The sequence below is a fragment of the Corvus kubaryi genome, unplaced genomic scaffold (assembly GCF_017639235.1).
Source record: "Corvus kubaryi isolate FWS band 111438036 unplaced genomic scaffold, C.kubaryi_AGA036_p1.0 66, whole genome shotgun sequence".
Lineage (NCBI taxonomy): Eukaryota > Metazoa > Chordata > Aves > Passeriformes > Corvidae > Corvus > Corvus kubaryi.
This window is the reverse complement of record NW_024582054.1, coordinates 3368562-3387908: the sequence shown is the minus strand read 5'-3', so window position 1 is coordinate 3387908 and position 19347 is coordinate 3368562. Positions and strand designations below refer to the sequence as shown.

General features: G+C 41.6%; 1 protein-coding gene across 1 annotated transcript; it reads right to left on the bottom strand.

Annotated features, from left to right (window-relative positions):
• Positions 1-12019: 12019 nt before the first annotated feature.
• ERH (ERH mRNA splicing and mitosis factor) lies at positions 12020-19347 on the bottom strand. Its single transcript, XM_042047757.1, has 4 exons — positions 19294-19347; positions 16186-16273; positions 15012-15132; positions 12020-12509 (listed from the first exon to the last, which is right to left on the bottom strand). Exons 1-4 carry the CDS (start codon positions 19294-19296, stop codon positions 12407-12409), a joined length of 315 nt encoding a protein of 104 aa, XP_041903691.1. The 5' UTR covers positions 19297-19347; the 3' UTR covers positions 12020-12406.

Below are 19347 nucleotides of genomic sequence, written 5' to 3'. Positions count from 1 at the left end.
CTGTACACGTGCTGTTGTCTCCTGTTGGCTTCCCTTCAGCAGCTGGGTGACCAGAGCTGGCCCTGCAGTATAGCTGTATTTTGGAAGTGCCCACAACAGTTTCAAAGTGGGACAGCTGCATACAAAGTATGCAGAACAGTTTATTTGAAGAGATGACATATTTTATGGTTCAGAGTTTGTGTGAATTTCTTTACCCACCAAAACAGCTTGTTTCCCAGTCCTCCCAACATATAATGAGGGCAAACGAGAAATCGTGTCAATGCTGGTATGTTTTGAAGGGGATGGCTTGAGTCTCACCCTTGCTGAAGAGATGCAGTGTTGTTCCCACTGCTGTGGCAAGCAGAAAAGCAGTGGAAGTGCTGAAATAGGTATGAGGACGCTCAAATGTGGCTATAGTTCCCATCGTAGGGAAAATGGGAAGAAGCTTGATGGGTGCCTTTCAGCCCAATTAGTAGTAGAGCAACAGGGTGAAGAAGAAAGAGATGTGAAAGGAGTAGGACTCTTCCTGCAATGGCTGGGGGTGTTTCTAGGACAAGACTGTTGGGTCAGGCTCTGAGGACAACACAGACCTGTCTCTTGTTTCTAGTGTCAGCTGCCTCCAGGCCTTCTGCAAGCTGTCCCATTTCCATTTCAGGAGACAGCTTGGCCTGTGCCAGCCAGCCAGGACTTGGAAGAACATGCTCAGACTGTGACTTTCTGAAGGGATGTTACGCTGCTAGCAGCAGGGTGTGCTGGTGTGAGGGTGTCTATATCTCAGGCTGCAGCAGAAAGTGGGGCACTGGGGTGAGCTGAGGCTGATGTCTCAGCCTAGTCTTGCATCCACCTGCTTCTCTCCTTGCTGTCTCTGAACATTGTTTCTTGAGTCTTGTTTCTCTGGATTTCAGTGAGGATCGGACAGTCCAAGGCTGGCCAGGACTGAACTAGATCTTTTCCACCCCTCATCTCAGTGATTCCTTCCCTTTTAAAATAAACTCAAGAGCCTTCAGTACTGCAGCTGGAAGTTCAGTGGGGAGAACATAAATAGGGACACTTAATTCTGAGTTTTGCCTCGTCTTACCAGGGACAGAGCAAAAGGAATGTGTTCTGCTGTCAGCCGTGATCCCCATTGGCTGCAAACCAGTCACATCATCCCAACACAGCAACATGAAGTGAACTTGAATTCGGCCATCTAGGAAAATAGGACCCGTTTTTGTTATTGCTGTTTCCTAATAAAGCCTCTCCTGTGAGTCATTTAGTTCTTTGTTGACTTGTTTCCTTTCTTGATCAGTGTCTGAGTTCTCTGTGCTTGTGGTGCAGCATGAAAAAAGGAAGCCCTCCCTCAGGCACCAGGCTCAGCACTTACTTGGACAGCAGCTGGCACTGCTGGAAGCTCAGGCTGGGCTGTGCAAGCTGCTGGGGCCACCGTGCTGCTGTTGGGGCATTTTACCTGTCCTAATCCCTTTGCTGTGCCCACTACAGCAGTGACCACCCTGCAGCTGGTGTGTGCACCTACACCTATGGCCTTGCCTGCCCAAGGATGAAATTCTTGCTCTATTTAGTCCTTGTGTGTTCTGCTATCACCTTCACTTATATCTGATTTCCTCCTTTCAGGTCTTTAAGCAGATTTTATGGGTGAGGAGACTGAACAGAGAAACATTCTTCTTAGCAGAAACTGACATTGGGCTTTCTCCTCACGGCTGCATTTTTCTCATTTTGCAGCGTTGTGTGGATGTTATTCATTAGAGCATGCACTTGTGAGATTTGGGAAACAGACTTGCTCTGAATTGTTCCTGCTTGAACTAAATTTCTGTTTGTGAATTTTAACATTATTGACTTCAAGAATTGTGAATGGCTGAGAGAATGCTGCTGGGCAGTCACTTGGCTTTGTGGCAGAAGCAGCAATAAAGAGCTGGACAAAGGCAGGTGTGAGATTGAGAGCTAGAAGGCAGATTGGTGGTTATCCTGCTTGGTATTTCTTCAGCAGCAGACACAGGGAAACTGGTAATATAAATCTCGAAGGGCCTACTAGGAAAGAGAAATACAGCTAATGCTTGAATAGGCTCTGCCTTCTGTACTGGCCATGATCAGGGAATGCTCTCTACAGATCCTCCCTCAGTGTCCAGCATCAGTTCCCTTCTGAAAAACCCTACCTATCTCAAGTTGTTAATCTGCAATATTGCTTAATACACTGATACTTCTGCCCATTAAGAACATCTTAGTACAGCTGTAGATAAAGGCTTGACTATGCTGGCTTGTCACCTGGACTGCCTCTGCTGCTCAGCATGCTGCACGGCGGGGAGCATGCCAGTGGTGTTTCAGTGACTCAGGCGTGGAGGGATCTATTTCAGGCAGAAGTCATTTTCTTCAGGCCATTTCTCAGATTTTTGAGGAAAAGTAGCAAATTGCAGTAGAGACTTGTTCTCTACTACAGGAATTGCCAGGTTTGCTCAGCCTGATGTATTAGGCTTGCAGGCTGCTTTGTCCTTTTGGCCTGAGTAGTTTTAATCCATGCCCTAGACCAGGCTTACTGGCACAGGCTAGCACAGTGCAGCCTGACTGTGGGTGGAGATATTCAGCTGCCACAGGGGAGTCGGGTTCCCGGCTCTTACCTCCTGCCGTATATGGGATTTTCATGGAGCCTGTACCTCCGGGAGTTTTGTTTAGTGTAAAACACTCAGCGAGTGAGATCTGATGATATTGATGGAAATGGAGAATTAAAAATGCAACAGATGTAGCTAAGTCTAAAAGCGTACCAAGTGATCTTCTGCTTGGGGTGGAATTACGGAGTGCGAATGTTCAAGGTAGTTCTTTCACAGCTCCTCTCAAGGCTTCAGTGCAGATTGTTCAATCTTTTGTATTTTATCTCTCTTAAACGGTTCTTTAACTGTAGGCTGCACGCTATAACACCGTTTAGAAGGACAACTAGTGATGTCAAAGTCCCTCTAATTACCCCAAGCTGCAGTGTCACCTCTGCTTTCTTTCTGAGGAGATGAAAGCCATGTTCAGAGACCCACTTGGTACCTGAGCATTTTTCAAGGCAATCAACTCTTCCAAGCTCTTTTCCCCTCAAGCAATCTAAATGCTAAATAGATCTTTAAAATAATTACCATATCTAAGACGAGAAACCATTTTTCCCTGCAAACACCTGATGCTCATTAGGAACATGTAATGTGTCACACATCACCTCTGTTTACTCTAAACTTCCATGGCAGGAGTTTGTCAGGTACTGAGTTTATGCTGAAGAGTCTGAGAAAGCTTCTAGAGCACAAATCCTTTGTCCTGAGAGGGAAGAGATCTGTATTTCTTGGAAACTCTTCCATTTCTCCCCTCCCAGTTTGATTTTGATCTTATTAAAAATAAAAATAAATAGTGCCAGTGAACTACACCAGCCTGTCACCAGTGTAAGCCAGGTACCCAAATCAGAGATGAGTTTAGCCCAGAACACCAGGGTTGTAGAAAAGTTAGCTTCTACCTGTCTTTGCAGCTTCTCTTTCCCAGGTTAGAACAGGACACAGCTGGGTCACTGGTGGCTGCCTGCAGCATCCAAGAGCCCTTGGCAGGACCAGCAGCTGCCAGCACAGCTGGAGCCCCATTTGTCCAGGGACATCGGTAGCATATGCTGAACTATGAATCCCCCAGGGCTGCCACAAGGCTTGTGCAGTGGCTTTCCCAACCTGAGCAGAGAGTCCTGCTAGGGGAAATCCATAGGAGGGGGCTGCTCACTGTACCTCATATGGCTGTCAGGAATCACTCCCACCCTTGTACCAATGCAATATATCAGAGAAGGAACAGACTCTTTGGGAACCCGGGGTTTCTCAACCTTGCAGCTGTTCTTAGCTCTGCCTGCTAAAGCTGTTCCACTTTGGACTTCTCATGATAGTAAAGCTTGATTTGAACAAAGGGTGTATAATTCTAACCCAGTGGTTGAAGAGCTTTCAGTCTCTGGAGCAAGACCTGAAGCCCGAAATCGCTTCAGGAATTAATTTGCATTTTTATGCAGCAACTATTTAATTTCAAGCTTATAAACAGTGCCTGAAATGCAAGACCTTCCTGTAAATACTCCAGCTGCTACTAGAAAATGATAATTACTTTCCCTCTGGTGCAGGTCATCCTCAGATATTCCATACCAAGGATTTTAAAAGAGCCTCATTATAAGACATTCAGTGTTTTGTCCTCTAATCCCTCTTGCCAGCCCCAGACAAGCCTATACGGCTTGGTTAAATAGAAAAAGCTGTGACTCTTGTCTTTCATTTATTTGCAATGGCTGTGTTTGGAGAAGCTTATCAAATCAAGCAATATGGAGGAACACTTTGTTTCTGGGTTCCCTTAGCACTTACTCATGCAGGTGGTCTAAACACAGCTGAGACTAGAGTGCTTCTGTGTGGGTGTTGAAGCGGATCCTGAATTGTGAAGGCTGAAATGTGCATATCTGAGGTGTATCCAGCTCTGGACAACAACTGAACAGAGACTTTTATAATTCCAAAAATCTAATGATCCAAATGATTCAAATCCCACCTACACCCTTTGGACATGGGTTTCTGGACACCATACATCATCTGGGGTACAGCCTGGAAAACAGCCTGAAATCATCTGACTTCGAGTAGTGTTTTGGCTAGGATGCCACACATCCCTCTTCATGCACACTTCTTAAACTTCTTATTCAAATGTCTCATTTGAATAATGTGTGCTTCATTACCACAGGGGTTCTTATCTTATAATATACTGCAAACAAGGCTGACGGTCTTGAGTGAGGGGAGTTCACAGGACCCTTTCATGGGTGTGCTGTGCATGGTAATGCTGTCATCTGTGAACTCAGAGCCTCCAGACACCATGTTCATTAGTGAAAAGGATGATAAAATCTCAGAGGGGTTTTTTGGTGTTGCTCAGAGGAGAAGCAACACTGCTGTAGAAATTCCCTCTGAGTTAGTAATACAACCTGATTTAGAGGACTGTGAACATGTGTGAGAAGGGTTATTTGGAGGCTCTCCCTCATACCCCAGGGTCCCCACCGGCTGATCTGTTCAATCACATCTTAATCTGACCATAATCCTAGCAAGCAAGTGAAAGAGAACTAGCAGGAAAGGCCGAGTGCCTGCAGCAGTGATGAGTGACCAGGCAGATCCTGAAAGCTGTAAAAGGTTTTAAGGAGATCAATGCTCCCTGTGCACTCATTTCTAATTGGGCTTTATTGCAGGTCTCTGATTCATGTAGTTCATTAAATGGACTCAGATGGAGTTTCTATAACTAAGTTTATACTCCTAGGGCATGGGATCAAAATAACAGCAGCAAGCAATTGCCAAGGCCTCAGAACTCATCTGGAGTAAAGTAATTGCAAGAGTGCTGAAGCATTAGACTTCAAAGAAATGCGGATGTGGCTAAATCAGTATTGTTAATTACATTTAAGTTTACAAAAAAAAGTTACCTGCCATGTTAAGGGTTACTTTAAAAACCACCCAGTGCCATGAAGTATATATTCCAACTAATTTTTTGCACCACTTGCGTTCTGGGCAACTATTTTCTGAGTTTCCATGAAGCCCATGAGTAAACAGCTCCTAAACAGTATCAGGTAGAGTTACATTGTCTCCAGTTCTCTCATTCTCAGGACACCATGCCCAAAACATCAAATTTGTGGAAACAACGAGGAAAATATGTGGAAAATACATGGAAAACCCCACTATTTTTCTACCTTAGGTCTGCAAATACCCTTTCATCTTCCCTGCAAAATATCTGTGGGAGATGTTTGCCAAGTAAACAAAAAAGTCCAAGAAAACCCCCCAACAGTAGAGTTCCTCTGTGTATCTGATTAGATACAAGTGCCACAAAGCCCATTAGCCAGTTTCTGTCAATGACCTACACCGAGTGTCTAGGGAAAAGTGCAAGAACAGGGGATGGCACGGTGGTCCTCTCCCAAAACACTCTCAGGGCCCTCAGTTACTTCTGATGCACTGACTCCCTGAGCCAGGGCTGTCATCTGTGCATTTAACAGCCACCATGGATTTCTCTTTATAAGGTTTATCTAAGTAAATAGGAAGAGGGCGTTTCCATTCTCTGAGGATCCTCTGCATTCACTAATTAGCACTACTTCCTGCTAGTGAGGGTGAGTGTCGTGTTTTTGACAAAGGTAGAGCAGGAGGTATCAGTTAAGTGGATGCATGTGTGAGGAGGGAAAAGGGGGAACTGCACCGAAGTGCTCAGCATTAAGCTGCTTAGCTGGCATTGGGCTGGGACCTGCGTTTTGCTCTTGGAGCTGAAGGAGAGTCCGGGCTAGACACACAGGTAAATTTTTCCATCTCAATTATGTGTTAAATATGTTGAGGATGGACCTCTATTCTCCCTGCAACTAGGTTGGAGTGATGTCTAACTTCTGAAGACAGTATGCCTGGAGGTAGCAATGAATTTTCTATAGAGATAGTTTAAACAGAGAAATCAGATTTATGAAGCTTAAAATGTGTTATTTGAGGTGTGTTTGGGGGCAGGTGAAGGCTGATAAAAATTCTGCTGGCTGCTATTCCCCCATAAGAGGCATGTGGGCTCTAAGTGAGCTGTCTAGGTGTCCTCTACCCAAGGAGAAGGAGGTCTGAGGAGTGAGACAGGGAGTGAAGCCAGCACACTGAGTAGAGATCTGCCTAGGTTATGTAACATGCTACCAAAATGTTTAGTCCATTAATTACAAGATGGAGGGAGGTGCCTATTTTTCCTTGGACTTTTCAGAAGGGAAATACCTCCTGGAGCTATGGCTGACCTGATTTGGGTGCCTCTCTGCCAAGAAACAGAGCAACACAGTTAAATGTAGATCCTACTCTGCTTATTTCAGACAAGCTTTGAGTTCCCTGGAATATCTGAGGTGAGACCTCATTAAGATCAAATACTTGGTTATTCTTGTGTGTTTCTTTCTCAAGCTTTCTAGTTAAAGTTATTCAATTTTGTATGAATAATGAGTGCTTTTTGGAGATGATAGAGGCAAGGAATAGAGGGTGCACTGAGTGATCACTGAACAATTGTGTTGTAAACACGAAAAAACCCCATGCAATTTTAGAGGCCATTAAATGACCATTCCTGGTTAAGACTAAGGCAATATCATTACCATAGTATGAAAGACTGGTAATCTTCATTGAGAGCTGCAGGTGCAGTTATTTCATTGAACTAGGTTCAAAGACAGACTTAGACATGGAGTCTAAGTCATAGGAAAGCATGCAGAAAACTGCTAGGATTAGCAGCAGATGACTCGGGTTTGTACAAAATTGGTAACAAAACCCTTGCTAATGCTCACCAGGCACATGCAGCATGCAAGTTTTACTTGTGTGTCATTGTAAACTCAGCACAAAGAGTTTGAATAGAACTTATGAACTGGAGCTATGCCCAAACTTCATCCAGATAAACTGTTCCCACAGACATAGTTAGGATTACTGAAATGAGAAAACTAATTCCTAGAATCTAGTGTTTTCCTGTAACAAATCAAGACAGGTTTTACTTTAATCCTTTTCAGACATAGTGAGGAAGAAGCATGTATTAATGGGTGATAATAAGAGAGCTGCCTTGTACTGTGCAAAGCTGAGCATCTCCATTCACTGAGTTTCAGTGGCAGATTCATTTCCCTGCTGTTTCCATGAATGGTAGGTTGTATTTGGGCAACACTAAGTAATGTTATAGCAGACAATACACTTGGTGTAGAAAACCTGAGGGAATTGACTAGTATGACAGAGGTGCAAAATAATTTTCTATTTTAACAGATGTACTCTTGTCTATTATCTATAGCTAGTACAAATTATTTATCATTTTACCTTGACACAAATATTGAAGTCAAAACTTTCAGACTTCAAAGACAAGTGGGTACCTAATGTGAGTGGCTTAGATGCTCACTGAGGCTGAGAATCTCTAGCCTCACCCACAGCCCATCTTCTGCTGGAGAACTGCTAACTTAAACTCCCTGCCCCCCTCAGTGTATGATAATGGTAAAACAATTTCTTTCAATGCTCACCAGGGTCTAGAAAACATCAGTTTCATAGCAATTGAAAAAATGGGAGGTTTTAATTACTTTGCACTTGTAACCCAGCTACCCTTGATGTTTCTGTTTATTAGCTTGTTTGATGGATTGACTTTTCAGCGTAGCAGAGTTCCAGTACAATCAGACCCTTACTCAGTGGGGATTGCAAATGTGTGTAACTGTTTATATACTCTAAAGTCAAGCAGCTGGAGCTTTCCCCTCTTCTCTCTGACAGCAAGTTTTCCTAAGAAGCATCCTTGCTTTCAGTGCATCATGAACCAGCACAAACTGCTTGGCATATGGTAATAAGAACCCAACCAGCAACTTTGCAACTTAGCCTTTTCTAATGCAAGTGAAAAATCTGGTAGTTCTTTCAACCTTAAAAATACTGTGCGTAGTCACATCTCCTCTTGCTGTTAACAGGTTTGTTAGTTACTAAGGAAGATAACAAGGTGGTCTTGACTACTACCTGTTTTCTCCACTGTACGTTGACGGTGCTGATAAGCACAAGAACAGACTGATCTAGAAATGAGGCTACTTTCCTGCTGTTGTTCCTGCCCTTATGATGCATTCTGATGGATGTCAAGATTTCAGTCCATTTTAAAAGAACGTGATGATCGCAGTAACAGTAGACAAGTATTTTAACCACCTAGCTTATTTCACCCTCAGAGCAGGAATGCAAACTCAGTTTTGCTTTTCACCATTCTCCTTCAGCATACTGACAGAGGCTGCAGAGTGGGATTCCTGTAAGAGTGATCCTGTTATTACTGTGGTGTCAAACACAACTCAAATTCTAATCTTAGTAGGATTATTCCCTGACCCAGTGCATTACTGACTGGCAGGAGCTTGCAATGGTAGATAAATGGGTGCTTTATATATACACCCATTTATCTACCGTGCTTGTCCTTGTTCTCAAAATATCAGGTAGTTTTTGGTTTTTTAAGTGACCAGCTGCTCTGCTTGTTCGTGCTGGCTAGCAGTCCTGTTCTCCCCTTCCCCACAATACCCAGTATCTCTTTTGTACATTGTGTGAAGTAGCATTATGCCTTTCAACAGCAGGGAACTGTTGATCAGCTCAGCTGAACTGAGATCAGCTCAGCCATCTCACATAACTTCAGTCTACTATTCACTTAGTGAATAGCCATGCCAGGAAATGAGTTGTACCAGTCTGGTCATACCTCAGCTTGAAGTCCATGGCAGGCAGTCCAGAAACTGTGGGAGGACTTCCCAAGTCTGTGATTAGCAAAGAAGCAGCATGGCTTATGGCTCCACAAGGCAAGCCCAAGTCAGGCAAGCACCTCGGTTGCTCTGCAATCCTGGCAAATAGATGAGGGCTTATACAGCTCCTTGGTCTGAGGCTAGGCTTCCATATGGACTTGCTCTTAAAAAAATTAAGTATTTTCATGCACTTTGAAATACTAGGTCTCTGGATTCCATTCTTAATCCCTGTTTTAAAATACTGCAGCACTCTCCTGCAGAAGCAGCCAAAATAATTTCCTTTATCGTTTACTGCCACGCTGTAGCAGGCATGACCAGCACAGTTACTTGTACCCATCATTATGTAAGAAGCACCAGACAATTTGCTGCAGGCAAAGCATGCATGGGATGACAGATTCTTTTTTGACATGCTGTCTGTAATCATGCCATTTTTTTTATGGCTTTCCTTGCAAAATGCTGCTACTGAACCTCACTTTTGTAGTGGCTGAACTTGGGCAGTTATCAGTATCTTGCTATCAAAGTGCTGATGCTTCTGAGGACAAGTGCAACTGCAGAAGGTACTACATGCCCTGCTGTCATCCATTACTCAGTAGGAGCCAAGAAGCAAAGTGAGGAGTCACTTTTCATGGCCTGCTAGAGCAGACTGCATTGCTAGAGTGCCAGTCTTCTAGCACGCAATAAGTTTCCAAGTGCCCGTAACCCTCTTCACTAAATTTCTGAAGGCAGTGGTTAGTGGGAGACAACTTTCCATATTCTTTCTAGCTTGTTGCACATCAGATACTGTAGCATTCTTTCTTCCTTTCAGTGTATTTGGTCAGCTGCTCAGCTAAGCAACAAATCTGTTGTTTTCTTAATAGTTAATCAAGTAATATGCACTGAAGGACTATGGAAAACAGCAGCTCAAGAACTACACACTAGAGTTTTAACCAGTAGCTTATTTCAGAAAAAAAGACTTGCAGCTGAGTGAAAAGGGGAAAAAAGAGATGATGCCCAAGTCCCTTCTCCTAAAGTGATCTATAGACCACACTTTTCTATCAGCAGGTGAAATCTGGCTCCGGAGGTATGAAATGACCTTTTACTTGCATTTTCCAATTCTGTGAAAACTTCAATTACTGAAATGACCATAGCAGTTTGTATGCTTTAAAAAAAAAAGTGAACTGACGTTGAAGTTAAAGCTTGCAAGCCTTCTGCTTTCTAAAACACTAAAAAACATACCTTCACAAAGTCCCTTTCAAAAGGCAGAAAGGTTAATTACCACTTGCTTTAAAGTACCTTCTTCCTACTTTCTGCTTTAATGTAAGAAATTTGTATTTTATACTTGTTTACTAGTCTGAGTTTGCACAGTTATTATAGTAGAGCCAAAATCAAGGAAGATTTTTTACAATCAGACCAAACTTAAGGTACTTTTGAAGGAAGAGCTGTGCTGTGTTCCAATGCCTGATTACTAGAGATTCAGCATACTCCTTTGTGCTTTTCACAGTAAGGAAAGAGACCACATTGCTGGTTTTCCTTAAATTGAAAACAAGTCCACAGAATGAGGTAAATGTTTATTTGGCTTCATTTAAAGACTGCAAAATTGCATCCATGAGAATATTAGAATTTTTACCAAAAAAAAAAAAAAATTGAAGTTAACCTCAAACATGTTATTTTAGTATGTGCTATTCAGGAGGATAAACTAGAAAAGCTGTTTCAATAACGTATTGAATTGTATTAAATCTGAATGTTATTATAGGGGCAACTGTGAATTTTCTAAGTATTACTTACTGTGTCAAGCTGGATATAAAATTTACATGCCAAAGTATTTACAGATTTAATTAACCTTAAGGGGATTAATATACTTCTGACCTACTATGTTTTGAAAATCACTATTCATTATAAAGGAGGCATGTTTTGATGTTAGCAGATTGAATTTGTTCTTGGTCACTATAATTCTAGAGCTAGTAGGTCTAATGTCCAACCTGTATTTTTGCTGAGAAAAAGTTTAACACCCTCACCCAGTATCTTTCTAAGAATTTATATCCCTTCAGTAATTTGATTGCAAGTCTTCAGTAGCTATTACTTATCACCTAAGTATTTGCATTAAAGCTTTACGATAGACAGTCACTTTAACCTCAGATTCTTTTCAGCCAGTGCATTTGCTGTGAGGTCCATCAGAAACTATTGATGTGTATTAGGAAGTTAAGTGCACTGCAGAGAATTGCATTCCTCTGTCAATCCCAGAACTGCTCTTGGTTGAGCATATCTGTACAGTCTGTTCCTATAGCAGGCAAACTCTAAAGGCACAGAGTACCAACCAGCCTTTCTTTTATACCTGCTCTACTTTTTGGTCTGATGTGTCCTCCAACCCAAACCTTTTCAGTACAACAAAATTAAAAAATATCAGCATTCAAGACAGATGGGAGCAGATATAACTTAATAGTGTGTGCCAACAGTTAAGTCGTTATTTTTTGTAAAGAGAAAATGAAGTTTGGGGCAGACTCCCATGGGAACAATCTGCTTTGCCTGTTCCTTTCTTGGGGGGAAGCTGTAAGCAGACTAATCCCTAGTGCTTGTGATTTGATACATTCAGCCTGCTGTTATCCACCACCAATCCCAGAGCAGACACACGTGAATACAAACGCCTTGTAGAGAGATCAGCTGTAGAGTGCAAGAGGGTTGCTGTGTTTCCCAAAGATGCCCAGGGAAAATAGTATCAAGACTAAGCCAGAATTTGAGCTGCTCTGCAACACAGGAAACAACTGTTGGTTCAGTCCACGTGACCTCTGAAGCCCTATCCCTTGGGTAACAAGAAAAAAGATTTGTATTTTTTGACAGGAACCACAAAATTGAGCACTCAAATTTAGCTAAAGGGTAGTTTTTTATTTCCCATTAAGACATCTCAAGGACATAACTGAATGTTGAAAAACCCACAGAGGGACACATACTGCAAATGTGGTGAAGTACAATGCGAACAGCCCCAGGGGTTCAAATAAGGTAGGACCATTAGCAAAAGGAGGAAAAAAACCCCAAAACTCTGCTGAAGATGTTGTACTTTCTTCTCCATTTACACTGAAAAAAAAGTAAAATCCAACAAAATCCTTGTATCTCTAAAAATACAATCAGTCCTGGCTAAGGAGTTTATCAAGATGGCAACAGGATGACTATAATACAAAACGTTCACTACTACACTCTGTACACACCTGTTGTCCAAACCCTCCCCAAACCCATGCCATGATGGTGCCCCCATTATTTGCTTGCTTGCTGGGCCTGCCTGCGGAGGAGGACGTAGATCTTCTCCTTTATCCAGTCTTTGTTGTATGGTTGGTATGTCTGAGTATCAGCACGGTAACTGCAGAGGAAACACGAAGCAATGTCAGCCTGCTCTGTAATATGTTTACCAGAAGAACTTCACAAACAATTAATTGTCCTCAAGTGTATGAGGCAGAAAGTTGTGTACAGAAGACAGTATCAGAAGTAGGTGGGAATTGCCACTTATCAAATGGATTATCCTGTTCTCTCAAAAACAGTTGCCCAGCACATCACCCTGAGCCTGAAACAAAACTAGATGCTCCAAGGACTACTGAGTGACTGGATCACAGTGTGTTCACATTTAAATTCATGCATTTAATTATTTAAGGGAGACAACAAATAGAGAATCTTAGTATTCTAAAGCTCAGAATGCAGAAGAATAGTTCCACCAGGAAACAATCTAATTTATCTTAATGAGTCAAATACTTCTTCAACATTACTTCAAGGATTTATTTAAGCTTTCAAGTGTTCAACTTCTGTCTGGAATTTTTTGAAAATTAATAAGATCAACTTTTTCCAGGAGCAAAGGTAGATGGATGACAAAGGATTCTTGCCAGTTGGCACGGAGGGCAAGCTTACGTCTAACAAGGGCACTTCATAAAAAGCCAACTGAAAACAAGAACGCACAGATGCATTTTCTTTGCTACTCAAGGATAGTTGACAAAAGCAGTTCATTAGCAAGGGCCAGAGAATTCAGTTACTCAGGGCATGATGAATTAAAACAGAATGAGACTGAAAAATGAAAGCAAACTGCATGAAGTTATCTGTGTAGGCTCATGCCCTCCTTTCTCCCTCAGTCATTAAAGCTAATATTTTGTTCATGAAGATGGTACTCTCAGTGAATGCTTCAAGAACTACTAGAATCCTGGTCAGTCTTTAAATCTTGGTATACCTGTTTCTGATCAGATAAGAAGGGTGAGATGGTCAGTGGTAAGAAGCTGAGTAAAAATCCCAAGTTAATTCACTCCAGAACAATTTATAGTTCTTACCTAAGGAAAAAACCATAAGCATGCTGTTTCTTAGAAAAGTCTTATTATTTAAACCCCAGCATGACTGGATCAAGGCCAAAGAGCTTCAGTATATATTCATGCAGCAGCAGTTCTAGTGTACTGTAAGAAATGTTCATTTCAGGAAAAGTTACTGATTTCTACCCTTCATCCCCAAATCCATTCACAATGCTACACAGCAAAAGCAGATATCAAGTACTTCAGGAATTTCTGTGAACACAAGACATGTCTGATACACCTTATGCTATGTGTGCCATCTGGTGGAAAACCGTAAGCTGAAGTAGAATTTGGCACAACACTGATTTTACAAGCCTAATTAAGAAAGGCACAAAACTATCCTAGAAAACAGCTGCTACTTCCTAAAACAAGTGGCTAGTTTCAGTCTGTTAGATAAACTGTGTTTCTCAAATTTCATCAGTCCAGCACTACAACACCTGAAGATCAAACGCGTTAGAATATGTAGGGACAAGGTAAATCTGCAGAACTGTGAGCTCATTTTATTTGCTCTACTGAAAACTTTGGCAAATGGCATTTGTAGTAAGTCAGCACCAGTAACCAGAATAGAAAGGAAAACAATCTGATGCTCAGGTTTTTTAAAATAATTTTGTGTTTTAAACTGGGAAAGTCTGTTCAATGGACAGCTACACAAGTACTTGCAGTGGGATTTTGGCTGCAGGAATGTCTACACCACAGTCTCACTTAAAAATTTTCTGGTATTTTGAAATTCAAAAGCCTAATACTATGTCTTTTGTTACTTGAATATGAGATTTGTATCCTTATTTCTACAGCATTTCTGCAAAGTTGATACCACTGTCATATCAAAACATCACCTTGAAATTTATTGTATGGAAAGTACTAAACCTAACATAAATTTTGTTCTGAACAGTGAAATCTAACACTCAGTTGCACCGTGCAGTCAGAATGGGAAGTGCACAAGACCACCATTGCTTGCCCCCAGCTTTGACACACAAATGAGAACTGGAGATGTTTTCACAAGACCAAGTTAACAATTAGCTAGGGCTCTCCAGAGGATTCCTCTGTTCCTTAACCCCGTAATCAGCATTTACAGAAACTTTCATCTTGCTATATCTTGATCAAAACAAACGTTTGGCTGCAATGGACTTCTGTAGCCTTCTACCCCACCACTAGTACTGCCTCAGCTGAAAAAAATACTGTAACCATTCTGCCTCCTGAGGAACTGGACCAACAGCACAAAGGTAAATTTAAAACAGATTCTAGCAGTAATAAAATAGTCAGCTGTATTAAACAGTTGGATTTCAGTATCTGAAATGCTGTGAGCTTATATGTGAACAAAACCCAAGAACTGCTGGTTTCTAAGCCTTCTTTAGAGATACCTTATATTTGTGCAATTAATTGGATTGGGCAACTTGTTATGGCAGCTGCGCTACTGCTGCACTACAGTTACTGCAAAAACCACATAAACTAGCATTATGTTAAACTCACATGAAAGAGTTTAGAGGGAAGACTTCTGACTTTCCTAAGTCACTGAAATGGACTTGTACAACTGAACTTACACAAGACAGCTGAGGTCTGCCAAGTCATCAATGAAGTCAAACAACTGGCTGATATCATATGTAATGGATGGACTGTTGGGATTCATTCTCTTCAGATGCTCTTCATACATTTTACAGACTCCTACAGAGAAACAAGATTAACAACACAATATTAGAAAACTGCTGAAACTTTTTCAGCTCTTGGTCCGCAAATAAAGTTTAGAGACTATCACCATAAAACCAATCAGATTTCCTAGAGTTAAAATTCTTTTGTTCCTAGTGATTTGCATTGAAACATAATACCATAAGAGCAGGTAAGATGCATGGAAAGAAAAGTTTTCATCCTCTAGGGGAAAAAGTTGTAGTTCTGTCAAATATGTAACTTTCCATGCAGTAAGCTCCAATGGAGCTTAATTTCAAGACAGCAATTAGAACATGTATTTCTACTGCACAAACACCTGAGAAACAGAAGAACTCATAAGAATGATCATTCTTGATCCAAGAGTCAAAGAGGGTACTGAGGTAAGAGTGACAGCACAAGCCTGTATACAGATTTAAAGCACTTTTTAAAATTTAAGCTAGCCTACTAATAATTCAGGTACATTTGAGAAAAATGTAATATTAAAGTGAGCACAGAGATTTACATGGTCTTTATTATACTTTTGTTTGCTTCACAAAACTTCCTGCAAGACTAATGTTAAGTGAACTACAGCTCTAATATTTCAATCTTCTTTTCATGCTCGTTATGTGTATCAATGTCTCACAGGATCTTTACTCTGGCACATGTGCCATGAGACTGCACATTATGTATCAACTGCATACAATCCTTTATTTAATATATTATTTCCAGTAGCAATCTTTCCTTTACAGTGCTAAGAAAAGATATGAGAGTTAGGTGCTGATCCTGCAATGAAATCTGCATGGGCTCAGAAAGAATACTGTCTACTCTCCCAAACTGGATGTGGTTCCATCTAGTTAAATCAAAACCAGACATTTAATAGAAAAAGGAAGTTTTAGAAACAAATAATAACTAGGTTTTAGTTTGCTAGAACATTAGTAAACTAAAAGTATGAGGGGTTTTGTGAATTACCTTTGAAAAACATGAAGAATAACTTATTTTCTTACTAAGTTTGTGAATATGTCAAAAATAGAGTTTTAGCAACAGTTTTTAACTACCCTGTCTGCATCCACCCACCTTCCATGCACTCATTCACCGATTCATAATCAGCATATGTTCTGCCTTCTGGCCTCTTGGTAGGCTGGACAAGTAGAATTGTGTGAGACTGGAAAAGAAAACAAACACCAAAAAAATACAGTTTACTTGCACTTTGAATGATTTTTGTTTGAATTAAGTTATTTATATGAAAGAAGAAGTAAAAAGAAGTATAATACTAAAATATTAGACTAGCAATCAAGGACACAGACATTTTCCAAATAGCATTTACTATTTATATAAGCTGTGTTAATAAGTTTTGTTTCCAACAAGTCCTATCAATCCTTATGGAACTTTAAAATGTGTAAAATCACCAGTAAAGCAGCTATTGTGTTTAAAAAAATACCACAGAAATAGTTTCTATTTAGACAGACAAGCAAAGCAATAAAGTTGATGTATAAAAGCTGTGGCATTAGTGCATTTACTTATTTTGTTCCAAATGCAAGCTGTTAGTAAAATTTTCAATGCCCCAAATAAAGAGCAAGGAGGGGACCCAACTTAACCACATTGTCAGTCTCACCTTAAAGGTTTTAACAGAAATAGCTATTTTGAGTTACTCATTTACCTTCAAGGGAGCACAAACGATACGATAAATCTGCACTTAACATTCAAGATTATTTCCTGCAAAACAGATGTACTGGTTTTTCACACTTCAATGAGTTTACTTAAACAGTAATTATGGCACAGAAAACTGTTCCAAATGTTGGAGTCCACAAGCTTGTTCTTCTGCAGGGAAGACTTAGATGATTGTACACTCTGTGGCTTCCATTATTTCCATAACATTTTTCACTTGGCTACAGCAAGTAACTTGAGCAAAGAAGCAAGATTTTTGAAGTGTACACAATCTGTGATCTAATTAACAGGTTGCATAGCACAGAAAGTTTGCAAGCATGCTGCAAATGGCCGTTTCCAGTGCTGCTAATTGGATCCAACATTTTCAGTGCTAATATATGAGGTGAGCACACAACATAGAGGCAGTGGCAGGGTAAGACATTATTTGGCTTAACCAGCTGCTGACAGAAAAATCCTGACCCATACTTTGGAAATCAGTGAAGACACCAGTTCAGTGCTCATCAAACGCAGTGACAGAAAAGAGAAATGTTAGGATTTACAGGAAAAAAAAAAAACCAAAACAGAACAAATTCTTAACCCACAAGTGACAGTACTCCCATCCTTGGAATACAGTTTTCAGTTTTTAAAATCCTGTTTCAACATGGCAGTAGCAGATTCTGGGAAGTTCAGGAAAATGTTACACAGACAAAAAGAAGGAGCAAGACTTTTCCTAATCAGAAGTGGAAAAAAAGGGGAATTCTGAGCTGCACACTGTAACAACAAAAGTCATACAAAGGAGAGTAGATCATTTAAATCCACTTTCATGTATGCCAGAGGATGATAGATTTGAAAGGAATTCCCCAAAGGGGGCTGGTATCTGGCTGTTCCAAAGTGCATTGTACTTGAACAGGCATGTCTTAGCAGGGAGTCCAAATGATTGCCAAACATTATTATAAAATAATTTTTCCAGCACTATCATTTTAATTAGCTGATCACTGAGGAGCGCTAAATGAATGTATAAATTCTGAAATTATCCAAATAATCAGATTATAGAAAAATAAGTGAGCCAGACATGTAAGCTTCACAGAACTTCACAGCAGAAATCATTTGGGCTTCTGACTTTAAGCCATTTGTGACTTCAGATACTATATAATATCCATTACCAGATACTGGCCCAGAAAAAATATTAAAATTGGTACCATTGGATCATGTGTATTGTAGAATTAATGCTTTTCAAACATTTCTTTGGGAACTTGACATTATTTTAATTTAAGGGAAAAAAATTGATTTGATAAAATTGCCGCTCCTGTCATACCATGTAGGTACAAAAGAATGACAAGTTCAGAAGCCTGAGGGAAGTCTCTTCCAACTATTATTACCTGCCCTGTGTGCCTAGGTGACACAAAACGAAAACAAGGGAAGATCCATAAACCTTTTGGCATTAGCACCAGGTTACCTGGAAAAGCCCAATACGGACCCTTATTATTATGATGCATAAGTTAGATTTCTTTGCATTTTCCTTAAAAGCACAGTTGTACTGGCTCCTTTTCAGCAGGACACGGAATGAGACACCACATGGTTTATATTATACCAATTTCGAACTTCTAGAGAGCACTTTGGAAATTGCTCCTGTTACTGAAGGCAGAACCCTGTAAAACTGGTTAAGGCAGTGCCAAGAGCTAAACCAGCAAGACTTAAAAGCTAGGCAGCATCTGCCCAAGGAGGCTTCCACCAATTGTAGTCTATTTGACAAGGAAGCGTTAAAAAAAAAAAAAAAAAAAAAAAAAAAGCCCCAAAACAATAAAAGCGGAAGCTAAACACGCATTGTAAGGGTAAGACGTGCAGTGATGCAAATACCAGTAGCACACTGCACACACCTAAATGTCTTGCAGTTACCTCTGCCAGGCACTCTGGCCACCAGGCACAGGGCTTGTAGCTGCCCATCATGGCCGAAGCCAACTGCTTTGGAGCAAGTGCCAGGCAGATGTGGAACTTCGCTGCAAACCGACAAGCAGCTGCCCTCCCACCGCAGGGCACCAACTTCCTTCAACAGATCTTAATTTATTAGATGAACGCATGAAACCACGATGATAGGGAGGCCTTTGAGCTTCAGCGTGCCATTCCTACAGCCCACCAACGCAAGCTCCCGCCTTTCCCTCTTCCGAGCAGAGGGGAGGAGCAGGGAAAGCAGCATGGAAAGCGCAAATCAGCCATTTAAGGCAGGCTCGCTCGACGGGCGAGATTCGCGGGAAAGCGCTGCGCTTCCAGCAGCGCCCTGAGAAGGGGCAGAAGGTGCCGGGGAAGGGGGGCGGGAGTCTCCAGCGCGCCGCTCCCCGAGCGCCGCCGCCACCTTTGTGCCCCCGCCCCGTCCAGCCCTGCCCCGCCAAAACGTGCTGCCGCCTTCCCGGGCCCGCACCATCGGCCGCGGCCTTCCCGCCCGCAGTGACCCAGGGGGAAGGGAGGGGAGGGGAAGGGAAGGCTGCCCGTGCGGGCGCGGTGTGCACGGAGCCCGGCGGTCCCGTCCCGTCCCGTTCTCACCATGGCGGCTCGGCTCCTTCAGCACCGCCGGGCAGAAGTGGCGCGCGGCGATCC